The sequence below is a fragment of the Watersipora subatra genome, chromosome 9, assembly GCF_963576615.1.
Source record: "Watersipora subatra chromosome 9, tzWatSuba1.1, whole genome shotgun sequence".
In the NCBI taxonomy this organism is placed as follows: Eukaryota; Metazoa; Bryozoa; class Gymnolaemata; order Cheilostomatida; family Watersiporidae; genus Watersipora; species Watersipora subatra.
In genome coordinates, this window is record NC_088716.1 from 18,347,844 (window position 1) to 18,371,694 (window position 23,851).

The following is a 23,851-nucleotide window of genomic DNA, read 5'->3' on the forward strand; positions in this document are numbered from 1 at the left end:
AAGTTCCCTCAAATTAAATATTGTTTGCTTTTCAATGCGCAGTGTAAGAGTATTTCCTGATTGTATCGACACACATGTTTCCTTAATAAGAAAAAATACTGTAGTTGTCCACCCACGTTACATTTCTATTGGTTTCGGCAGTAGATGACTCTTTAAACTCCTTATATTGTTAAAGGCTGCTGTTTTTTGCTTGGTGTTTTACTCTTTGGTTTTTTAAACTAAGTTTCCAATACCGAAAGTTTCTAAAATCAAAACGGATTTTGCAATTTATATAAATAGTTATAAATTATTAAAAACAACTTCAATTGCAATTTTCTCAAATTTAAATTCTGCCTACTTCAGCTAAGTTCTTGTTATAGTACACTTGACCTCTTGGCTAGAGTACAGCTGTTGACCACACACAAACTGACACTCCCCATAGTGCAAGACGCAACGTCTATTTTAAACAAGATGCTTGATTGTTGCCAGTTTGCGGTGAGCCTGTCGAACAGCCATAAAAAGGTTGTTTGACAGGCACTTAAGTTTCATTGTCACGCCATTATGTATTATAGCAAAACGAAATGTTTATTTAATGTTATTTTTCTTCTTAGAGCCGTAAGTGAACATATGACAATAGGCAGTATCTTTTGCAAGTTCATGGTAAAAGCAAAGAAACAAGCCAATGGCTACGTCAGTGTAATTGTCCTGCTCAAGGTACCTAATCACAGCTTGCTATGCATTTCAAATGATAGAAACACCTTTTTTGCTGCTTTGGAACTTCATAATATCACTTTCAGGTGTTTTGACAACTTTATTGATTTGAGAACTAAAAATAGCTATTTGCAAGAAAATAATAACTAAAATTACTACTCTCCACTCAGAGGCCATATGTAAGAGTTAATTGTTATGGGTATAACATGTTAACAATAGGTATTAAACATGTTTCAGACTAAAACTTATAAACGTGGAATGGTTGAATATGTAGCTTTGGGCCAAGTCCAGTTCCAAAACTTCATGAAATTACTAAAACAGTCTTGATTGCAGCTCCAAGCGTACAGGTGCAGGCCGGGATTGGTTTCTATTTAGCCAGCAGTTCTTACGTGCCCAGATACACAAAGCAATAATTAAAGCAATGCCGAGAAGTGCAGCTAAAACCTGCAAGACGATAAGTTTTCCATCCATTTTTACTAATACGGCGGCAGTAGACGACTCTTCAAAATCTGTTGTCTGTTAAAAGCAGTTTCTACAACAGAATGTCAATTGATTTGTTTTAACGACTCACACTTGAATTTTTAAAACTTTGAATTTTTAGCACACAAAAAATCAGTATAGATTGAAAAGCTAAAATTCCTAATTTGTACTGCAAATAAAAAACCTCTTTCGATTTCAAATTTTGTAATGTAAAACTGTTACTAGGACAATAACAAGAAGAAAGTAATAAAGAAAATATATTAATATATTTGAAAACAGTTAAAGAGAAAAGTAAAGTTTGTTCTGATGCTCTGTGTAAAAAAAGATCCAATTTGATTGGTTTATGTCATTACATAGAAACAGCATTTGTAAACAGCGGATGCCTGCATTCCGGTTGTTAGGGTTTCAGACATTCTACGCAATGCCAAAGTACCGGCTGTCACGAGTTTGAAAGGATAAAATTATCACCTCCTTAAATATGGTCAAAACAACGTTTGTTTAAGCATCGAAAACATTTAGTTGACTAATTAAAAACCGCGAAAACAAAATTAATCAATTACGAGTTACAAGTGTCAAACCAACCAATCACATACAAGTTACAAGTGTCAAACCAACCAATCACATACAAGTTACAAGTGTCAAATCAACCAATCACATACAAGTTACAAATGTCAAACCAACCAATCACATACAAGTTACAAGTGTCAAACCAACCAATCACATACAAGTTACAAATGTCAAACCAAACAGTTCATGCAAGAAGAGAATCAACAAGATGAATTCAGTAATGAATGGATGATAAATACTGCCTGTTAGCTTACATCTTTTGTGCCATCTCACTAGCAAATAAATCATAAACACGAGAGCAGAAATGCACAGTTGTGTTAAATAATAAATCAGTAAGTATAAAGACAATTATACTGAACTTTTATTTGCTGCAAGCCTAGTATTACCCGTATGTTTTTAAACCAAAAGATATATCTACACAACTTACTAATAGTCAAAACATAATTTCTTCAAAATTCATACAATTTGCGCCAATGAACATTTGCAGCCCGTCTAACCTACAATAAAGTACAGTACACCAACAGCTAATAATATGCTCAACTTACAGACTTCACCCTCCAGGACTCAACAATTCGCTATTTTAACTATATTTGAGAGTTTAAATACGGTTTACGCTAAGGACATGTGAATAGCCTGAAGATCAGAACAAGCTGCTAAAAGCAGTAAAATTAAAGGATTAGAAGGACCTTAAGCTAATTGAGAAGATAAGTGAGTTAGCATTGCTTTTATAATCACTTATTATGGTAAAAAAGGTAGAGAAAGCTGACATTCATTTACAAAATTCTCGATTATCAATTGTTTTAGAAATTTCTGCAACAATGCATAAAATTGAATAAGCAATAAATGGCACCAATAACCTTTATTCAAGCATGAATAAGTCAGGTCAAAATATAGGGAGTTGTAAAAGCATTACAGCAGCCAAGTTACTTGGCTTTTACTACAGAAAAACAACAGTAGTTTCTAATCTTTAAAAAAATTGACTGATATCCTTTTTCCTCATTGCAAGTTTTACTTAACAATCTTAACCAATCAGAAATTATCATAAAAAGTGAATCTCTTTTTCGGCAGCATCTTGTTGTCACACTTGTCAAAAATAAAGTTCATCAAATGGAATCGCTGCATTTTCTGTTAGCAGTTGTGCTTTGTTTGCCTTAGTTTTACCTAATGGTGCCTGATAATGATTGTAAACTTGCTATGGTTACAGCAAAAGGGAATACAGTTTTTTAGGATTCACTACCCTAAAACCTGAATGTAAAACCAATCAAAAATATTTTAATTATATTATTATGCATAGTTTCACTCTAATTAAATATTATTTGCTTTTTAATGCATAGTGTAAGGATATTTCCTGATCATATCGACACACATGTTTCCTTAGTAAGAAAAAATACTGTAGTTGTCCACCCACGTTATGTTTCTATTGGTTTCGGCAGTAGACGACTCTTTAGAAAAATGTTGTTTGACAGGCACTTAAGTTTGGTTGTCATGCCATTATGCGTTATAGCAAAATGAAATGTCTATTTAATGTTATTTTTCTTCTTAGAGCCATAAGCGAACATATGACGGTATGCAGTATCTTTTGCAAGTTTATGGTAAAAGTAAAAAAAGAACCAATGGCTATGTCAGTGTAATTGTCCTGCTCGAGGTACCTAATCACAGCTTGCTATGCATTTCAAATGATAGAAACATCTGTTTTGCTGCTTTGGAATTTCATAATATTACTTTCGTGTGTTTTGATAACTTTATTGATTCAAGAACTAAAAATAGCCGTTTGCAAGAAAATTATAACTAAAATTACTACTCTCCACTCAGAGGCCATATGTAAGAGTTAGTTGTTATGAGTATAACATGCTAACAGTAGGTATTAAACATGTTTCAGACTAAAACTTATAAACGTGGAATCGTTACAATATGTAGCTTTAGGCCAAGTCCAGTTCCCAAATTTCATGAAATGACTAAAACAGTCTTGATTGCAACTCCAAGCGTACGGGTGCAGGCCGGGATTGGTTTCTATTTAGCCAGCAGTTCTTACGTGCCCAGATACACAAAGCAATAATTAAAGCAATGCCGAGAAGCGCAGCTAAAAACTGCAAGACGATAAGTTTTCCATCCATTTTGACTATAATGGCGGCAGTAGACGACTCTTCAAAATCTGTTGTCTGGTGAAAGCAGTTTCTACAACAGATTTTCAATTGATTTGGTTTAACGGTTGGCTTGATGGTTTAACGGTTTAATGGTTTGGCTTCAATTTTTAAACTTTGAAATTCATAGCACAAAAAAATCAGTGTAGATTGCAAATATGAAATTCCTAGTGTGTACTGCAAGTAAAATCCTCTTTCGATGTCCAATTTCAATTTGCCATAAAGTCCAAAAAAGGAAAGTAAAGTTTTTGTTATGATGCTCTGTGTAAAAAAAGAATTACTTTGCTTGGTTTATGCCGTCACTTAGAAACAGCATTTGTAAAAAGCCATGTATATGCCATTATTTGGGTTGTTAGGGTTTCAGACACTCTACGCAACGCCAAAACACCGGCCGTCAGAGTTAAAAGGGATAACATTATCGCATTCGTAAATATGTACAAAACACGACTTTTGTTCAAGCAGCAAAAACATTTAGTTGACCAATTAATAACTGCAAAAATAAAATTAATCAGTTACGAGTTACAAGTGTCAAACCAACCAATCACATACAAGTTACAAATGTCAAACCACCCAATCACATACAAGTTACAAGTGTCAAACCACCCAATCACATACAATAAAATAATCAACAAAATCAATTCAATAATAAATGGTTGATAAATGATGCCTGTTAGCTTACATGGCAGCTCTTGTGACATCTCACTTACAGTAAATCATAAACCCGGGAACAGAAATTTGCAGTTGTGTTAAATAACAAATCAGTAAGTACACAAACAATTATACTGAATTTTTGTTGTCTGCAAGCGTAGTATTACCCATATGTTTTTTAAATTAGAAAATAAAGCTACACAAATTACTAATAGTCAAAACATAATTTCTTCAAAATTTCCTACGATTTGCTGCAATGAACATTTGTAGCCCCGCTAACCTACAATAAAGTACACTACAACCACAGCTAATAATATGCTCAACTTACAGACTTCACCTCTCCAGTTCAACCCTCCTGGACTCACCAATTCGCTATTTTACCTGTATTTGATAGTTTAAATACGGTTTACACTAAGGACGTGTGAATAGCCTGGGGATCAGAACAAGCTGCTAAAAGCAGTAAAATTAAAGGATTAGAAGGACCTTAAGCTAATTGAGAAGATAAACGAGTTAGCACTGCTTTTATAAGCACTCTATTATAAACACTGATGTTATGGTAGAGGAAGGTGAGGTCAATTTACAATTTAAAACTATTTTCTAGAAATTGTTGCTACAACGTATAAAATGGAATAAGCAATAAATACACATGATTGTAAACTTGCTATGGTTACAGCAAAAGGGAACACAGTTTTTTAAGATTCACTACCCTAAAACCTGAATGCAAAACCAATCACAAATAGTGTAATTATATGATTATGCAAAAGTTCACTGAAATTAAATATTGTTTGCTTTTTAATGCATACACACAGAGAAATTTCGATTGGATTTTAAATCATTAGTAAATCAAAATTCAGGGTAACAAAACTGTACTCAAAATTGATTTAATTGAATTTAATAATGATTTACCAAAGCCAACGCATACTGTGGCTATTAAATCATGTAATGATTGATAGTTGAGTTGTTGTACAGGTATGCTTCTTGTGGAAATAACCAAAACTAAATCATTCTGTAATTTACTGCTGTGCTGCTATGTACGCTCCCTGTTCACTCATGGTACTATCATTTTTAAATCACAATAAAATCGTAATTTTATACCAGGAGAAGACAGTTACACACTTGGGTGAGTTAGTGTCTATGAATTTCTTATTTTTATTTCCATGAAATACTGATGTTAAATAAATGTATAAGCATAATATAATATGGTTGCATTAAAGCTATAATATGAATAAAAAAGGTTTAAAAATGAACTGTTTTGCGATGATTTATTTACATTTAAATGTTTATAAATATGAAAGAGAAAATCTATCTATTGAGTACTAGCGATACCAACCAAGACACCATCATTTGGAGTTCTAGAGAAGCTGTTACTGACTTTCCCATCATTTGAAGAAGTCGCTCTGCAATGCAGAGGTTGTTGTCTTCAATGCAACAGATGTTCCATTAGAACCACAACTGGTGAATCGGCTTGGGTGTGGTATCTCTGGTTAAACCCAAACAAACACTTAACGTAGGCCAGAAATGCATCTACCTCAGTTGCCATCGGGGAAAACTGCTCCCATTGGCAGAACAAGCTAGATGCATTCATGTGCCTTTGTCAATACAGTTGCTCCTATGCTGGTATCATCAAAGATACTTTGCGAAGTCTCTCCATAAACAGGCTGGTGGCTGCCAACTTGCCTCTCAAAACACATTTCTTTACATCATCAAGCTTGTCAACTATAAAATCACCAAGGTAAATTCTTAGTTTTATGGATAAAAAAACTGTAGTTCTGATATGTGCTGTTGTAGTCATCTAACATGATGATTGGAGATGATGTAAACCTCTAGCTCATGTAAACTATGATACAACTAGTAATATAGTGATGTGGGTCGGTAGGGTTAATGATTTAGAGTTATCTAACTCTGTGTTAATGATCAGGAGTTTTAGATCTAACTCTGTGTTAATGATTAGGAGTTTTAGATCTAACTCTGTGTTAAGGGTTGGATGATGATAATAACACAAGTCATAACTAATAGCTCATGTAAACTATGCTACAACTAGTAATATAGTGATGTAGGTAGGGTTGGGTGATGATTATAATTTATGTAACTGATTAAAACTAGTTTAAAATATTGCCTGTAGGAGTGATTATAGAGTTATAACCATGGATGCCATGATTCTGAACATACCTTTCTTCTCTGTCATGATCATAACCATGTCGGTAAAGTAATCTGCATTAGCAAGATCAGTCTCCAAACCAATGATTAGTCTAAACTCATACTTAATCTGTGTAATCAAAATTAATGACAATTATTACTTCAAGGCTACTGGCAAATAGTTGGGCTGGTATGTATGATGCAACAATGCTGCTGTGGCTGCACCATGGTGAAGCTGTCTTTAAATTGATTTTCTCTATCATTAGTATGGATGCTACAATTGCACCCATAAAGCAATCAAAGGATTGGTGCATCAGATTGAGTCCTTTTGAAAAGAGTGGGAATTGCCTCCCCTTGTGCCATCTAACAGTACACAGAAACAATGGGCAGTCCGAGGGAGGCGATTATTCGTCTATTCAAACAGACTACGACATAATATGACAAAAACATAAAGTATCAACCATTGCAAAGCCTCTTGTCAAGTGCGGCCATGCCTCAACAAATTTGGTTATGTCCATGTTCTCCTTTAAAAGTTGAGTTCTTTTCTCGGTAAATATTTTCCCCAGTAGCTTCTTGCTCTCTTCATTAAGTGAATCCAGATCTTTCATGTTTGTTGTGATTGTTGGGATGTTCTGTGTTGGTATGAATCCAATATCAATGTGTGTTTCGATGAGCTACATGCAAATGTGCAATTTGGAAGAAATAATCAATACATGCATATGTATGATAGGCTAATTGAGTGAAACCATTAACTTGCATAATCCACAACAAAATTGAATTCATGGAACATACCAGTTGACAGTTTTGCCTTTTTGGGTGGCAGAGTATTCACACCTTCTCTCTTTTTCTTCATCAGCACCATAGCTCTCTTAATATTTTTAATACAATCATCAATGGCCCCTCCTTGAGTAGGCCTTGTGTGAAACAAGTGGTCCTGTGAAGAAAAATATGAAAACTATTTATAACCACTCTTTATAAAGCAAATAATTTACAACTAAGCAAGCAGCAATATTAATATCTACCCAAGATTTACAATAGCCTGAGAGCTCATCGTTCATTATTTTTCATACATCTGCGATTTCGCAAATAATAAACAGTAATTTGATTCATAGTTGAAATATAACCATTTTTGACATGGAATGTATTCTTTTCAACTCGTGTTCATCTTCTCTTGGTGGGGAGCAGGTGTTTAAAGACGGATTAATGATTAGGAGATATCTAACTCTAGGTTGAGGGTTGGATGATAATAATACAAGTCATAACTAATAGCTCATGTAAACTATAATACAAGATCATTATCAAATCAATCTCCAGTGTCATATGATTGATTATTTCATTTTGCTTCACTGATTTAAGAATGATCAGTTGTGATTGAAGTTTGAGTTGTCAGTTGAATGTGGGATAGACTCACTATTTACTCCAGTTCTTGATTAATTTTGAATGATTATCATTATCAAATCAATCTTCAAGCAGTATGGATATGTTTTATGGGTAACAGTGATTTTAGATCATTTTCATCATACTATTAAATCTTAAGCCTGGCTAAATCAAATTACAATCAATTTTCTCTCTTTGTATAGTGTAAGGGTATTTCCTGATTGCATCGCCACTCTTGTTTTTCCAGTAAGTGAGAATACTGTAGAAAATTATAACTGAAATTACTGCTCTCCACTCAGAGGCCATATGTAAGAGTTAGTTGTTATGAGTATAACATACTAACAATAGGTAATAAACATGCTTCAGACTAAAACTTGTAAACGTGGAATGGTTACAATATGTAGCTTTAGACCAAGTCTAGTTCCCAAATTTCATGAAATGACTAAAAGAGGCTTGAAAGAGACATGTGCAGGCCGGGATTGGTTTCTATTTAACCAGCAGTTCTTACGGACCCAGATACACAAAGCCATAATTAAAGCAATGCTGAGAAGTACAGCTAATAATAGCAAGATGATAAGTTTTCCATCCACTTTTACTGTTATGGCGGCAGTAGACGACTCTTCAAAATTCAGTATGGATTAAAAATCTGAAATTCCTAATATGTACTGCAAATAAAAACCTCTTTCGATTGCAAATTTCAATTTGACATAAAATTCATGCTACATACAGTTTTGTTTAAAAGAAACAACTTTTGCTTGTTAAATACAAGTAGCTAAGATTAATATGCAGTTTGTCTATAAAAACATGGTCATTTGTGACACTCGATTCACTCTCAGAAGTCAACATAACTCCTTGAAGAAATAGTCTGTATATTACACTAATCTATTTTTGTTAACCCTTTGAACCCTTGCCATCCTTGTCCAGGTGTGTCAGTAACTCTGGACAATTTGTACAAAGATAGGAAATTTGGAAAAAATTTTGAAAATATTCAAATATGCTCATTATCCAATAAAATTTACTGAAACGCTGTTAAAAAATTCTGCAAATAACAGCAATTTTTTCATATTTCACCAAATAAAAAAAGGTGTGTCAGTTTTTCAGGCTAGAGCAATACAAGTTCCTAGATTTTAATAACTTCTTAAAAGTCTTAACCATAATTATCATTATATTCATTGAGCACACTTTCATCCTTATTTTATGACTCAAAATAATCTGCTAAATTATGCTTTGTATCATAATTTTTCATCCGGATCATAATCATCTATGACATACCAACAAACGAGTTGTATCAATTGTTTGTAGTATTGTCCCAGTAACATTGTTACTATAATAAAGAAAATAGATTAGGATATTTAAAAACAGTTAAAAAGGAAAGTAAAGTTGCTTCTGATGCTCTGTGTAAAGAAAGAACTAATTTGATTGGTTTATGTCGCTACTTAAAAACAGCATTTGTAAACAGCCAAGAGGATGCACTTTACGCAATGCCAAAATACCGGTTTAAAGAATATCTTTTTTAAACCAAAAGATAAAGCTACGCAAATTACTAATAGTTAAAACATAATTTTTTCAATGTTCATACAATTTGCTTTAATGGAAGATTATAGCCCTGCTAACCTAAAATAAAGTACCCTAAAACAACAGCTAATAATATGCTGAACTTACAGACTTCACCTCTCCAGTCCAACCCTCCAGGACTCAACAATTTGCTATTTTACCTATATTTGAGAGTTTAAATACAGTTTATGCTAAGGACATGTGAATAGCCTGGGGATCAGAATAAGCTGCTAAAAACAGTAAAATTAAAGGTTTAGAAGGATCTTAAGCTAATTGAGAAGATAAACGAGTTAGCATTGCCTTTATAATCACTCCATGATAAACACTTGTATTATATTAAAGGAAGATGAGGTCAATTTACAATTTTTTCACTTTTGAATTTTTTTTCTAGAATGTGTTGCTAGAATGTATAAAACGGAATAAGCAATAAATGACCCAAATAACCTTTTATTCAAGCAGGATTTAGTCAGGTCAAGATATACGGAGTAGTAAAAACATTACAGCACCCAAGTTACTTGGATTTTACTACAGAAAAACAACAGTAATTTTTAATTCTGAAAAAAATTCACTGCTATCCTTTTTCATCATTGCAAGTTTTGCTTAGCAATCCTAGCCAATCAGAAATGATCATAGAATGTGAATTGCCTTTTTGGCAGCATCTTGTGGTCATACTTGTCAAAAGTAAACTTCATCAAATGGAATCGCTGCATTTGATGTTAGCAGTTGTGTTTGTTTACCTTAGTTTTACCTAATGGTGCCTGATAGTGCTTGTAAGTTTTCTATGGTTACAGCAAAAGAGAAAACAGTTTTTTAGGATTCGCTACCCTAAAACCTGAATGCAAAACGAATCAAAAATAGTTTAATTATATAATTAAGGAAAAGTTCATTCAAATTAAATATTGTTTGCTTTTTAATGCGCAGTGTAAGGGCATTTCCTGATTGTATCGACACACATGTTTCCTTAGTAAGAAAAAATACTGTAGTTGTCCACCCACGTTACGTTTCTATTTGTGTCGGCAGTAGATGACTCTTTAAACTCCTTATATTGTTACAGGCCGCTTCTTCTTTCCTGGATGTCTTACACTTTGATTACTAAAACTGAGTTTCTAATACCGAAAGTTTCTAAAATCAAAACAGATACTATACAAATAGTTATGATAATTTATTAAACCACAACTTCAATTTTCTCAAATTTAAATATTGCCTATTTCAGCTAAGTTCTTGTTATAAGTACACTTGACCTCTTGGCTAGAGTACAGCTGAAGCCCACTCACAAACTGACACTCTTCATTGCGCAAGACGCAACGCCTTTTTTAAGCGGATGCTCGATTGCTGCCCAGTTTGTGGTGAGCCTGTCGAACAACCATAAAAGGTTGTTTGACAGGCACTTAAGTTTGGTTGTCATGCCATTATGCATTATAGCAAAATGAAATGTCTATTTAATGTTGTTTTTTTCTTAGAGCCATAAGCGAACATACGACGGTATGCAGTATCTTTTGCAAGTTTATGGTAAAAACACAAAAAGAACCAATGGCTATGTCAGTGTAATTGTCCTGCTCGAGGTACCTAATCACAGCTTGCTATGCATTTCAAATGATAGAAACATCATTTTTTGCTGCTATGGAACTTCATAATATCACTTTCAGGTGTTCTGATAACTTTATTGATTTGAGAACTAAAAATAACCGTTTGCAAGAAAATGATAACTAAAGTTACTACTTTCTACTCAGAGACCATACATAAGAGTTAATTGTTATGGGTATAACATGTTAACGGTAGGTATTAAACATTTCTCAAGACTAAAACTTATAAATGTGGAATGATTAGAATATGTAGCTTTGGGCCAAGTCAAGTTCCCAGATTTCATGAAACGGCTAAAACAGTCTTGATTGCAGCTCCAAGCGTACAGGTGCAGGCCGGGATTGGTTTCTATTCAGCCAGCAGTTCTTACGTGCCCAGACACACAAAGCAATAATTAAAGCAATACCAAGGGGTACAGCTAAAAACAGCAAGACGATAAGTTTTCCATCCATTTTGACTATAATGGCGGCAGTAGACGACTCTTCAAAATCTGTCGTCTTTTGAAAGCAGTTTCTGCAACAGAATGTCAATTGATTTGTTTTAACGAATCACACTTGAATTTTTAAAACTTTGAAATTCATAACAGAAAAGAATTCAGTATAGATTGAAAATCTGAAACTCCTAAAACAAAAAACCACTTTCGAGTTCAAATTTGAATTTGACACAAAAACTTCGCTACAGACAAACTTCTATTTAAAATAAACTGAGACACTCATGTTTGTTAAGTAAAATAGCTTAGATTAATATGCAGTTTGACTATGCAACAGTAGGATAGGAAAATAGGAAGTTTTGCAACTTTTTTGAAAATATCTAAATATGCTCTTATCCAATAGCATTTAGTAAAACGCTGGTAAAAAGTTCTGCAACTAACACAACTAATTATGTCACAAAATAAAAAGAAAGTATGTCACAGGTTTTTGGGCTAAAGCCATACAAGCTCTTACAATTTTAAAATTTTCTTAAAAGTCTTAACCATATCATTATATACATTGAACAAACTTTAATCCTCGTTTTATGACTCAAAATAATCTGCTAAATTATGCTTTGTATCAGTTATTCATCCGTATCATAATCATCCATGACATACCAACAAACGAGTCATATCAATTGTTTGTGACATTATCCCAGTAAAACTGTTACTATAATGAAGAAAGTAGATTCAGATATTTGAAAACAGTTAATAAGGAATGTAAAGTTTTTTCTGATGTTCTGTGTAAAGAAAGATTTAATTTGATTGGTTTATGCCATCACTTAGAAACATCATTTGTAAACAGCCATGTAGATACCAGTATTCTGGTACTTAGGGTTTCGGACACTACGCAATGCTAAAATACCGGCTGTCACGTGTTTGAAAGGATAAAATTATCGCATCCTTAAATATGTACAAAACAACGCTTGTTTAAGCAGCAAAAACATTTAGTTGACCAATTAAACACTGCGGAAATAAAATTCATCAATTGCGAGTTACAAATGTCAAACTAACCAATCACATACAAGTTACGAGTGTCAAACCAACCAATCGCATACAATATACAAGTGTCATGCTAACCAATCGCATACAAGTTACAAGTGTCAAACCAACCAATCGCATACAAAGAAAGAATAAACAGGACGAATTCAGTAATTACTGGCTGATAAATGATGCCTGTTAGCTTACATGGTATTTCTTGTGACATCTCACTAGCAAATAAATCATAAACACAGAAACAGAAATGCGCAGTTGTGTTAAATAATAAATCAGCAAGTACACAGACAATTATACTGAGTTTTTATTTGCTGCAAGCTTAGTATTACCCGTATGTTTTTTTAAACCACAAGATAAATCTACAAAGGTTCCTAGTAGTCAAAATATAGTTTCTACAATATTCATACAATTTGTGCCAATGAACATTTGTAGCCCTTCTAACCTACAATAAAGTACACTACAAGAACAGCTAATAATATGATCAACTTACAGACGTCACCTCTCCACTCCAACCCTCCAGGACTTACCAATTCACTATTTTACCTCTATTTGAGAGTTTAAATACGGTTTACCCTAAGGACATGTGAATAGCCTGGGGATCAGAACAAGCTGCTAAAAGCAGTAAAATTAAAGGATTAGAAGGACCTTAAGCTAATTGAAGAGATAAATGAGTTAGCATTGCTTTTATAATCACTCTATTATAAGCACTTATTATGTTAGAGGAAGCTGAGGTCAATTTACAATATTTTTGGTTTTAAAATCTTTTTTATAAATTGTTGCTACAACGTATATAATGAAATAAGCAATGAATTGCACAAATAACTTTTTATTCAAGCAGGATTGATTCAGGTCAAGATATAGAGAGTTGTAAAAACATTACAGCAGCCAATTTACTTGTATTTTACTACAGAAAAACAACAGTAGTTTTTAATTCTGAACAAGTTGACTGATATCCTTTTCATCATTGCAAGTCTTACTTAGCAATCCTAGCCAATCAAAAATGATCATAAAAAGTGAATTTCCTTTTTGGCAGCATCTTGTTGTCATACTTGTCAAAAGTAAACTTCATCAAATGAAATCACTGCATTTGATGTTAGCAGTTGTGTTTGTTTACCTTAGTTTTACCTATTGGTGCCTGATAGTGATTGTAAATTTGCTATGGTTTAGCAAAAGGGAAAACAGCTCTTTAGGATTCACATCCCTAAAACCTGAATGCAAAGCGAATCAAAAATAGTTTAATTATATAATTAAGGAAAAGTTCACTCAAATTAAATATTATTTGCTTTTTAATGCATAGTGTAAGGGTATTTCCTGATTGCAGCGATACCACTGTTTCCTTAAGTTTCCTTTCAGTAAAATACTTTAGTTGTCCGCCCATGTTATGTACTTTTGTGTCGGAAGTAGACGACTCTTTAAACCCCTTATGCTGCTTTTTCTTTGCAGGGTGTTTTACTCTTTGATTTTCGAAACTAATTCTAATTTCTAATACAAAAAGTTTCTAAAATCGAAATGGATTCACTAATTTATATAAATAATTATGATAATTTATTAAACAACAACTTCAATTGCATTTTTCTCAAATTTAAATATTGCCTATTTCAGCTAAGTTCTTGTTATAGTACACTTGACCTCTTGGCTAGAGTACAGCTGTAGCCCACACACAAACTGACACTCCTCATTGCGCAAGACGCAACGACTTTTTTAGCCAGATGCTAGATTGTTGCCCAGTTTGTGGTGAGCCTGTCGAACAACCAAAAAGGGTTGTTTGACAGGCAATCAAATTTTATTGTCATGTCATTATGCATTATAACAAAATGAAATGTTTATTTAATGTTATTTTTCTTCTTAGAGCTGTAAGCTAATACACGCCGGTTTGCAGTATCTTTTGCAAGTTCATGGTAAAACCGAAGAGATGAGCCAATGGCTATGTCAGTGTAATTGTCGTGATCAAGGTACTTAATCACAGCTTTATATGCATTTGAAATTATAGAAAAATCTTTTTTACTGTGATGGAATTTCATAATATCACTTTCAGGTGTTTTGACAACTTTATTGATTTGAGAACTAAAATAGCCGTTTGCAAGAAAATTATAACTAAAATTACTGTTCTTCACTCAAAGGCCATATGTAAGAGTTAGTTGTTATGGGTATAACATACTAACAATAGGTATTAAACGTGCTTCAGACTAAAACTTGTAAACAAGGAATGGTTACAATATGTAGCTTTAGGCCAAGTCCGGCTCCCAAATTTCATGAAACGACTAAAACGTCTTGATTGCAGCTCCAAGCGTACAGGTGCAGGCCGGAATTGGCTTCTATTTAGCCAGCAGTTCTTACGTGCCCAGACACACAAAGCAATAATTAAAGCAATGCTGATAGGTACAGCTAAAAACAACAAGACGATAAGTTTTCCGTCCATTTTTACTATTATGGCAGCAGTAGACGACTCTTCAAAATCCGTTGTCTGTTAAAAGCCATTTCTGCAACTGAATGCTAATCAATTTTGCTTAATGACTCACACCGGAGTTTTTAAAACTTTAAAAATTATAGCACAAAAAGATTCAGTATAGATTGAGAATCTGAATTTCCTAATTGGTACTGCAAACAAAAACCTCTTTCGATTGCAAGTTTCAAATTTCAATTTGACATAAAATCCTTGTTACAAACAAATTTTTGTTTAAAATAAATATACTTTTGCTTGTTAAAAGAAGTAGCTGATATTAATATGCGGTTTGTCTATACAGACACTTTGTGACACTTCTCACTTGACACTTGTCATTTGTGACACTCGAGTCACTCTCAGAAGTCAACATACCTCCTTGAAGATTTAGTCTGTATATTACACTAATCTAATTTTGTTAACCCTTTGAACCATGGCCATCCTTTTCAACAAGTGTCAGTAACTCTGGAAAATTTGTACAAAGATAGGAAGTTTTGAAAAAATTTGAAAATATTGAAATATGCTCATTATCCAATAGAATTTAGTGAAACACTGTTAAAAGCTCCTCAACTAACAGTAAGTTTTATGTCACAAAATAAAAAGAAGGTATGTCACAATTTTTAGAGCTAAAGCCATACAATTTTGTATGGTTTTAAAAGCTTCTTAAAAATCCTAACCATATCATCATATCCATTGAGCACACTTTCTTCCTTGTTTTATGATTCAAAATAATCGACAAAGTTATACTTGGTATCATAATTTTTCATCCATATCATAGTTATATATGACATACCAACAAACGAGCCGTATCAATTGTTTGTAGTATGGTCCCAGTAAAATTGTTACTATAATGAAGAAAGTAGATTAAGATATTTGAAAACAGTTAAAAAGAAAAGTGAAGTTTTCGTTCTAGTGCTCAATGTAAAGAAAGAATTAATTTGATTGGTTTACGTCGTTACTTAGAAAAATTATTTGTAAAAAGCCATATAAATGCCAGTAATCCGGTTGTTAGGGTTTCAGACACTCTACGCAATGCAAAAATACCGGCTGTCAGAGTTTAGAGGGATAACATTATCACATTCGTAAACATGTGCAAAACACGACGTTTGTTCAAGCAGCAAAAACGTTTAGTTGACCAATTTAAAACTTCGGAAATAAAATTAATCAACTGCAAGTTACAAGTGTCAAACCAACCAACATCAGGTGTTTTGACAGCTTTTATGATTTGAGAACTAACAATAGCCGTTTGCAATAAAACTATAACTAAAATTACTATTCTTCACTCAGAAGCCATATGTAGGAGTTAATAGTTATGAGTATAAGATGATAACAATAGGTAATAAAAATGCTTCAGACTAAAACTGGTAAATGTGGAATGGTTACAATATGTAGCTTTGGGCCAAGTCCAGTTCCAAAATTTCATGAAATGACTAAAACAGTCTTGATTGCAGCTCCAAGCGTACAGTTGCAGGCTGTGATTGGCTTCTATTCACCTAGCAGTTCTTACGTGCCCAGACACACATTGCAATAATTAAAGCAATGCTGAGAAGCGCAGCTAAAAACAGCAAGACGATAAGTTTTCCGTTCATTTCTATTACTATGGCTCAGTAGACGACCATTCCTGTTATTCCGATGATTAGCTACTATTCCTAACCCCTCGAGCTAACCTACCTGTTAACAGAGTGGTACCTAACATTGACAACATAGAGTTATACAAGAAGGGAGATAACTTTGAAGATTACCTCGACTAATGGGAGATATTAATGGCTCAATACATTTATAGCAGTATGCACCTAGCACAAGCTTTACCTGTAAAACTTGTTGGACCAGCATGGGAGTCCTACAGAAATGTCATCAAGCTGATGATTGCTTGTGCAAAAAAATTTGTCTTTTTGAAGAAAGAATTGATATCTGACTTTCGAGTTGATCAACCATTCCAAGAAAAGAGCTTCTGGAATATCAGCCAAGCGGAGACATCAATCAACGATTTCTACGCCGAGATTGTGGCCGCAGGTCGGTCAGTCTTCAAAGATTTGCCGGAAGGGAACTGCGATCAAGTAATAAAATCTGCTTTCATAGGAAGCCTGAAGGAGGGTTATCAGAGATTGATTCTGAAACAAGAAAACATCAAGAAGCTCTAAAAAAGCAAGAAACCTAGAAGCTATAGATAAAGCAGTGACAAGAAACATGGCAATGAGTGTTAATCAGGTGGATACTGACCCTCTCATACTATTGATGAGACAAGTGCAAGGTTTGACTATACTAGTAAATGACCAAGCAGGACGAATAAAAGAAAACGAAGTGGAATTTTCAACAAGAAAAGAGACACCTAAAAACTACAAGAGGGGAAGAAGTTACACAACTCCAAGGAATAATTGTTATGATGATCGCCAACACTACAGGCAACAGTCTAGAACGGACTCACGCGACAGAAGTTACAACCAACGAGGAAGAGACAACATAATTTCACAACTGAGAAGCAGATATTCTCCACACTGAAGACCAAGACCGCAGGAACCATGGATGAGGAATAGCTGAGCACAGCTGAAGACATTAGCCATTGTGAAAACAACAAGGTACCTTGTGAACTGAACGATGAATCAATGCTCCTATAGGATCTAGACCTAGTCGAAACCTGCCAATACACACCATGGTTCGATGTCGAAGGAGACTTTTTTGATTCACACTACGTATCCAAGGAATGAAATCTTGTCTTGACATTCTATGCATCAGAACTAGATTCACACGAAGACTGCAATGATTCACGAGTCTCACTCTCAGCCTTATGGTCAAGTTCCTTACACCTTTGAAGAACATTACGCTGAATTCTACAATGAGCACCACATTATCAGCAGTGGGTATAAATACTGACTTACTCAACCCTGTGTTTCAAGCACTAGCTTACCAGCAAATGGCGCTAGCCACAAATGTCACAATTTAGCTGAGACAATGCAGATAGTTACCATGCTACTGGGAGAACACCCAACAATCAGCACAAGATATTTAATGGGCAAGCCAAATGTCGTTGCTACAGCAGGCCTTCTTGGTTTTCTCCAAGTCTATCCCTGTACCATACTTAATTGTAGTCAATACGAAATACTGTCAATGAAGGAGAATAATTGTACAGAATTTATTCCGATAAAAATCAAGATAGCTAGAACAGAAAAAAGTGGAATATTTTAACCCGAAGAGTAATGTGATAAATCCAGATACTTACACAATCAACTGCAAGACAAAAAGAGGTACATTGATGATGTTAGAGGGAAATGTCACTGAATATTTTCTAAACGAAATCATTGCGCCAGTACAAAAGATCACGAGCCTGAGTATTCAAACATCAACCTCGGTGGCCAGCCTCTACAAATACAAGAAACCATTTTCAGTGGAACACACATATTAGGATGGTCAAATGCAGATGATTATGGAGGAGTAAATGAGCTTCTATCTACCTTAGACAGACAGAGGAGAGTGCTAAAGCCCATGGGAATCATTACAAATCAACATAATACCCTACACTACAACACAATAGAGAGCAGAAAAAAACTATTTGGCTCATCACTATTCAGCTTTCTATTTGGAGGACATGTGTCCTATGGCTACGAACTTTGGACATACGCTTGCAACATTGTTCTCACGCTAGTGGTACTTTCTGCGGTTGTCAGAGGTATCACGAAGGGCTGCTGCATGTACAGAACAGGAAACAATGCCACGGTAATATAGAATATAGAAACAGCATTAGAATTAACTAACATGCCCGAAGGAGAAGACAAGAACCGGTTTCACCCGCTTTCGCTTTTCTGAGCTGAAGTACAAACCTTCCAAGAGTCAACTCTGCAAAAGAAAAATTCTATATCTAGGACACATTATAGCAGAAGGAGGCATAGCAGTTGCACCACACAACACAGAGAAGATAGAGAAATTCCCCACTCTTAGGAATAATACAGACGCTAGAAGGCTGTTAGGACTGTTCAGCTACTACTAGACATTTATGAAAGAATTTTCAAAAATCGTTTCACCCATCATACAACTGACTAGTAAAGATCAGGAGTTTGATTGGAGCCCGGAATGCAGAAATGCATTGCGCATCCTAAAGTCACGCATCACCACCGCCCCCTATACTCAGCTTCCCAAACTTTGAAGAACCATTCATTCTCGCTATAGGCGTGTCATCTACCAATATTGGAGCTGTGCTATTTCAAAAGCAAGCTGATGGAAAAGAGTACCCAATATCTTTCTACTCAGAACGTTGAGCAAAGCCGAGAAGAAATGGGATTCACGTGAACAAGAACTATTCGCCATAGTAATTGCAGTGAAACACTACAGAGCTTACTCGATAAATGTAATTTTTAAGATCTTCACAGACAATGCAGCATGAACCTACATCTTGAAGAAGCCGGAGTTGTCTCCTCATCTTGCAAGATGGGCCATCCAACTCTTAGACTACACCTTTGAAGTAGAACCTAAAACAGGAAGTCAGAACAAAGTAGCAGATGCTCTATCAAAAGCTGTCTCAGATATTAACACAGATGAACCACCATCAATGGTAGACAGTGACATGAGAGAAAATCAGAAAATAGATTTATTTCTAGCAAGAAGATTTATTAGGTTTATTAGATTTATTATTTCTAGCAAGAGATTTTTTCTAGCAAAATCGAAATTTCTATGAGATGCAGAAAAGGCAAGAAGGAGAGAGATTGTAGTAGACAGCAAGGATTTCATTCTAAGAAGAGAAGTTTTATATCGAAAGCAGGATGAGAAATTACGCCTTGCTGTACCTGCAGTACAAAGACCACTTTTATTCTACGCCATTCATGACAGCTTGACAGCAATGCACCCAGAAGTGATGAAAACTTTGCTGCAGCTCAAGAAGAAGTATTGGTTCCCAATCATGTCATGAGAAGTGGAATATTACATCCGACATTGCATCTCTTGTAAACAGAGACAAAAACCCGCATACAACCACATGAGTACCACCTGGCGCCCAGATGGGTAAAGCACCATTTTAAATCCTTTCTGTCAACTTCTAGTGACCTCTAACAAAAAGCACATGCGAAATAAAGCATGTACTGGTGTTTACAGACCGCTTCACAAAATGGACAGAGATAATACCAACTAAAGATCAGCTAGCTACAACAGTTTCTAAAGTGTACATAGAACAAATAATCTGCGGAATTGGAGCTTCAGAAATTCTACTGAGTTGCCGCACTAAGAACTCTATAAGTGAAGTGATTGCAAAGATTAATAAGATTCTGGGAGTAGAGCGCAGATTTACCAGCTCATACATACCACAGACAAACGGACAGGTTGAAATCTACAACAAGTCGATAGTGAACATGCTCTCACACTTCGTAAACCAAAACAATCATAATGACTGGCCTCGATACATACCGTTCTGCCAACTCGCACATAACTATCAACACACTATCCAACATCCTCACCAAGCTCACTACTCATCTGCCGAGAAATGAGACTACCCTACAACTTGATATGACAAAACTGTCACCTAAACTGATTGAGGCAGATAATTGCACATGCAAGTCAAAGCTACATGAGAACATGACAGCAGTTTGGGAAAATGCTAGAGAACTAACAGAGAAAGAGAAAGCCGCACCAAAGAACTACTATGACCAGAAAGCCACTCCCAGTTCTCTACAAGTGTGGAGACTACGTTCTCTACTGCGACAAAAGAGGTTACAAGAACAAGACATCAAAACTGATCAAGAGATGAAAGGATGCCTACGTGATTAAGAGCAGGACAGACACTAATGCAACTATTCAACTATTCAATCCCCAGACCGACCAGCCATTACTGTACACTTCCACAAGCTTAAGCCACATTTTGGACCGCTGATTAGAGGAGAACACACAGACATCACTTTAGAATTATACTCACCAGAAAGAACAGACAGCGAACAGGACGAAACTGAACAAAACAGGATAGAGACACAAGATACCAAGCTACCACACTACACAAATGACCACACGCTATGAGGACCACGAAGAATTTAGTTCAGACTCACCCGAAGTTATGACGGAAAGTGTGGAATTGCCAGCGAGCAGGAAGGACGTTTCCAGCTCCCGGAAGAGATAATTGATCCTGATGGAGAAGATCAGTGCAAAGACACACCTGAAACAGAAAACCACCAATTAATGACAGAAAGGGGTTGGAATTCAGATAAATGTGACCCTCATATGCAATGCATGAAAGCAACAGCAGAACATAGCCAGACCCTACCACCTAGCTATAGTTAAGAACGGAAAGAAGAGAGACCTCACGGACTCTGAAGAAGCCCTAAGCAAAAAACTGATAGAAGATTTTGAATACTACGAATAATAACAGTTTTTACCCACACAACTAGAACAAGACTTTGGACTGCAACGGATTCTTCTTCAAGAATTAACTCCACCAGGACTAAGATTAATGGAACAAGACTAGAAGAAAACGTAACAATATTTTATTTTACAACAACAACATATAACAGCAGCAACCAAGGCCAAACCGCTGACACAGAGCTACCATGAGCTTCAGTTCTGAAACGAGACGACAATAGCCATTACATACTCAAGATAACTGCTTAATTGAACAAACCTGATTTCACACACGACAAACATGGAATACGGATTATCTACTTACCAACGATGACAGGGAAATCAAGAGTGACCACCCTAATATCGGGGGTGTCAAAAGAGTCATCAACTCGGTTAGAATGTCAAGAGCTATGACGAAACAATAATAAGGGAAGCTGACATTGCATACAGCACGATAAAGAAATAAACAACACGATCCAGGAACCATCTGCTTACCTGAAGTGACTAAAACCCTTGCCTCCCGATCAGTGGTACACTAAGATACAAAAGAAAACAGGCGCATCGAGTGATGTCACATGGCTAAAAGAGAATGGGGAGCTCATTGCAAAGAAATCGTACACCAACCCTATAGACTATTAGATTGCTTACCCACAAGTCCGATAGAAAGAGTAAAACTTACCGTGTTAGACAGAGACAGAGGGCTTACACCGATATACAGGACCAGGACTATGAAGAGAGAATGCATTTTGACACTCTGACTAAACTGAGAGAGAAAAATGAGCGCTCACAGCTGGAATCAGCCAAATAGGGCCACACTCGATCACATGACACAAAATGAAGGTGTCTCAATGGCGACCAGCTTACCGCCAATAGCTGATAACTCCACTCCTTTTTTCCAAGGCCCTTAGTTGGGCGAGCTCCTTAATGACCTCCAGACTGGAACAGGCCAGGTGCACCCAATTGCTCTGAAAGCTACCCTTAGCCAAGAAACATTGGATTGATTAGACATGACAACAAGATTAATGACTACAGGGTATTTACAATAAAATCAAGCGAACTGATGACTGGACTATCACCATCCTGGGAATCAGCACTCCAGAACTGTTAACAACTCCCTTCTGTTCTACTCTTCCAGACAAAGGACAACCTTACGACTGTATCCCGGTATTTAGGAAGACACAGAACTAGTAATCTTGAACTTTATTTTAACTACACACCATCGGCAAATTCGCACCAAAGATCACGAGTTGTGAACTAGTTACAGATCACACAAAATTGTGCCCTATGTCAGCAACGGATATATATACAACAGACACGTTTCAGGCACTCTATTCCACACTCCTCCATCTCTTCCCATGCCTCATCTTCTGAGGACTCCTCACCCGTTGGTAGAGCAGGCATGAAATGCCGAGACTTGGAAAATGAATATCACAGCGCTACCATTGAGCCACTAGACATAAAGGGAAGGTCAAGGACACTCACAGGCACATTACAACACAATAATCCATTTCGCTTACATGGTTTGGGTTAAGAAAACCTGTAGGAGCATCCCTTTGACGGTTGATATGAAGAGACGGCACTCTGGCCAGCCTCCAAGAAACGAGGAAGAGGATGGCCCCTTAGTGCCCCCTTTCTCTGTCCGAGTGCCGACCTCCATTGTGGTAGGAGGTCCACTGCGCCCCTCAGAAAACAGCTCCCGTCGTGTTACCTCAGTAAGCCTACAGATACAGACGGATAATACAAAGCAGACATCTAGATGGTAAGTACGTATTCATACTGATTAACCACTTGAAACTCGGTGGAAACTTTGATGGTGCAGTTGATGTAGTAGCCTACCTCCTTACGAATATTAGAAGCTCTGCTATCACCGCATCAACAAACGATTGTGTAGCCATTCTCTTAAAAGTGTTCTTGAAATTCTATTGAGAATCAATAGCATAAGAAAGGGAATGATATCATATTTATACTCTACAGTGACCAGTGATTACTTATGCTTGGTCGTTTTGGTTGACAAGGATGACTCATGTATTATGCTGCTCTCTAACATTTACATTCCCTTGACAGGTACAGAGTGCCGTTATGGTTTTGACCATCTGAGCTAAGTGGCTAACTAGCTATGATAATGAGTCATACCCTTGACAACTTAACCTTGAGATAGGAATTAGTTGAAGCCACTGTAGGAAATAGGTGGCGTGCCTCACTGCGTGTGATTAAAAATTGGCTTTTAAATTTTAGGATAGACCCTATTATTAATAGACACGGCACATACCAGAAAACAAACTGACTTAAAAACTTGAGATTTCTATTATGGCTTTCTTATTTTTTAGGATAGGACAGGTTAGTGATAAATACAAATGCTTAAACAGTTTTTTTTTGTAGGTAGCTCTGTTAATGGAAAATGAAAATGCCTTACACACAGCTCAGTCACACATGCTATAACATGTAATTTTGTGATTTTAGAAT

At 35.7% G+C, this 23,851-nt stretch overlaps 1 protein-coding gene across 1 annotated transcript in view; it reads right to left on the reverse strand.

The window, feature by feature from the left end:
* LOC137404855 (uncharacterized) overlaps positions 1-15,452 on the reverse strand; it is a 35,689-nt gene extending 20,237 nt beyond the window's left edge. Inside the window, exons 1-4 of the mRNA XM_068091083.1 lie at positions 15,405-15,452; positions 7,471-7,596; positions 7,157-7,336; positions 6,696-6,792 (exon numbers count right to left, since the gene is read on the reverse strand). Of these exons, the coding sequence (XP_067947184.1) occupies positions 6,696-6,792; positions 7,157-7,336; positions 7,471-7,596; positions 15,405-15,452 (451 nt within the window). The remainder of the gene's footprint in view (positions 1-6,695; positions 6,793-7,156; positions 7,337-7,470; positions 7,597-15,404) is intronic.
* Between the last annotated feature and the right edge of the window lie 8,399 nt (positions 15,453-23,851).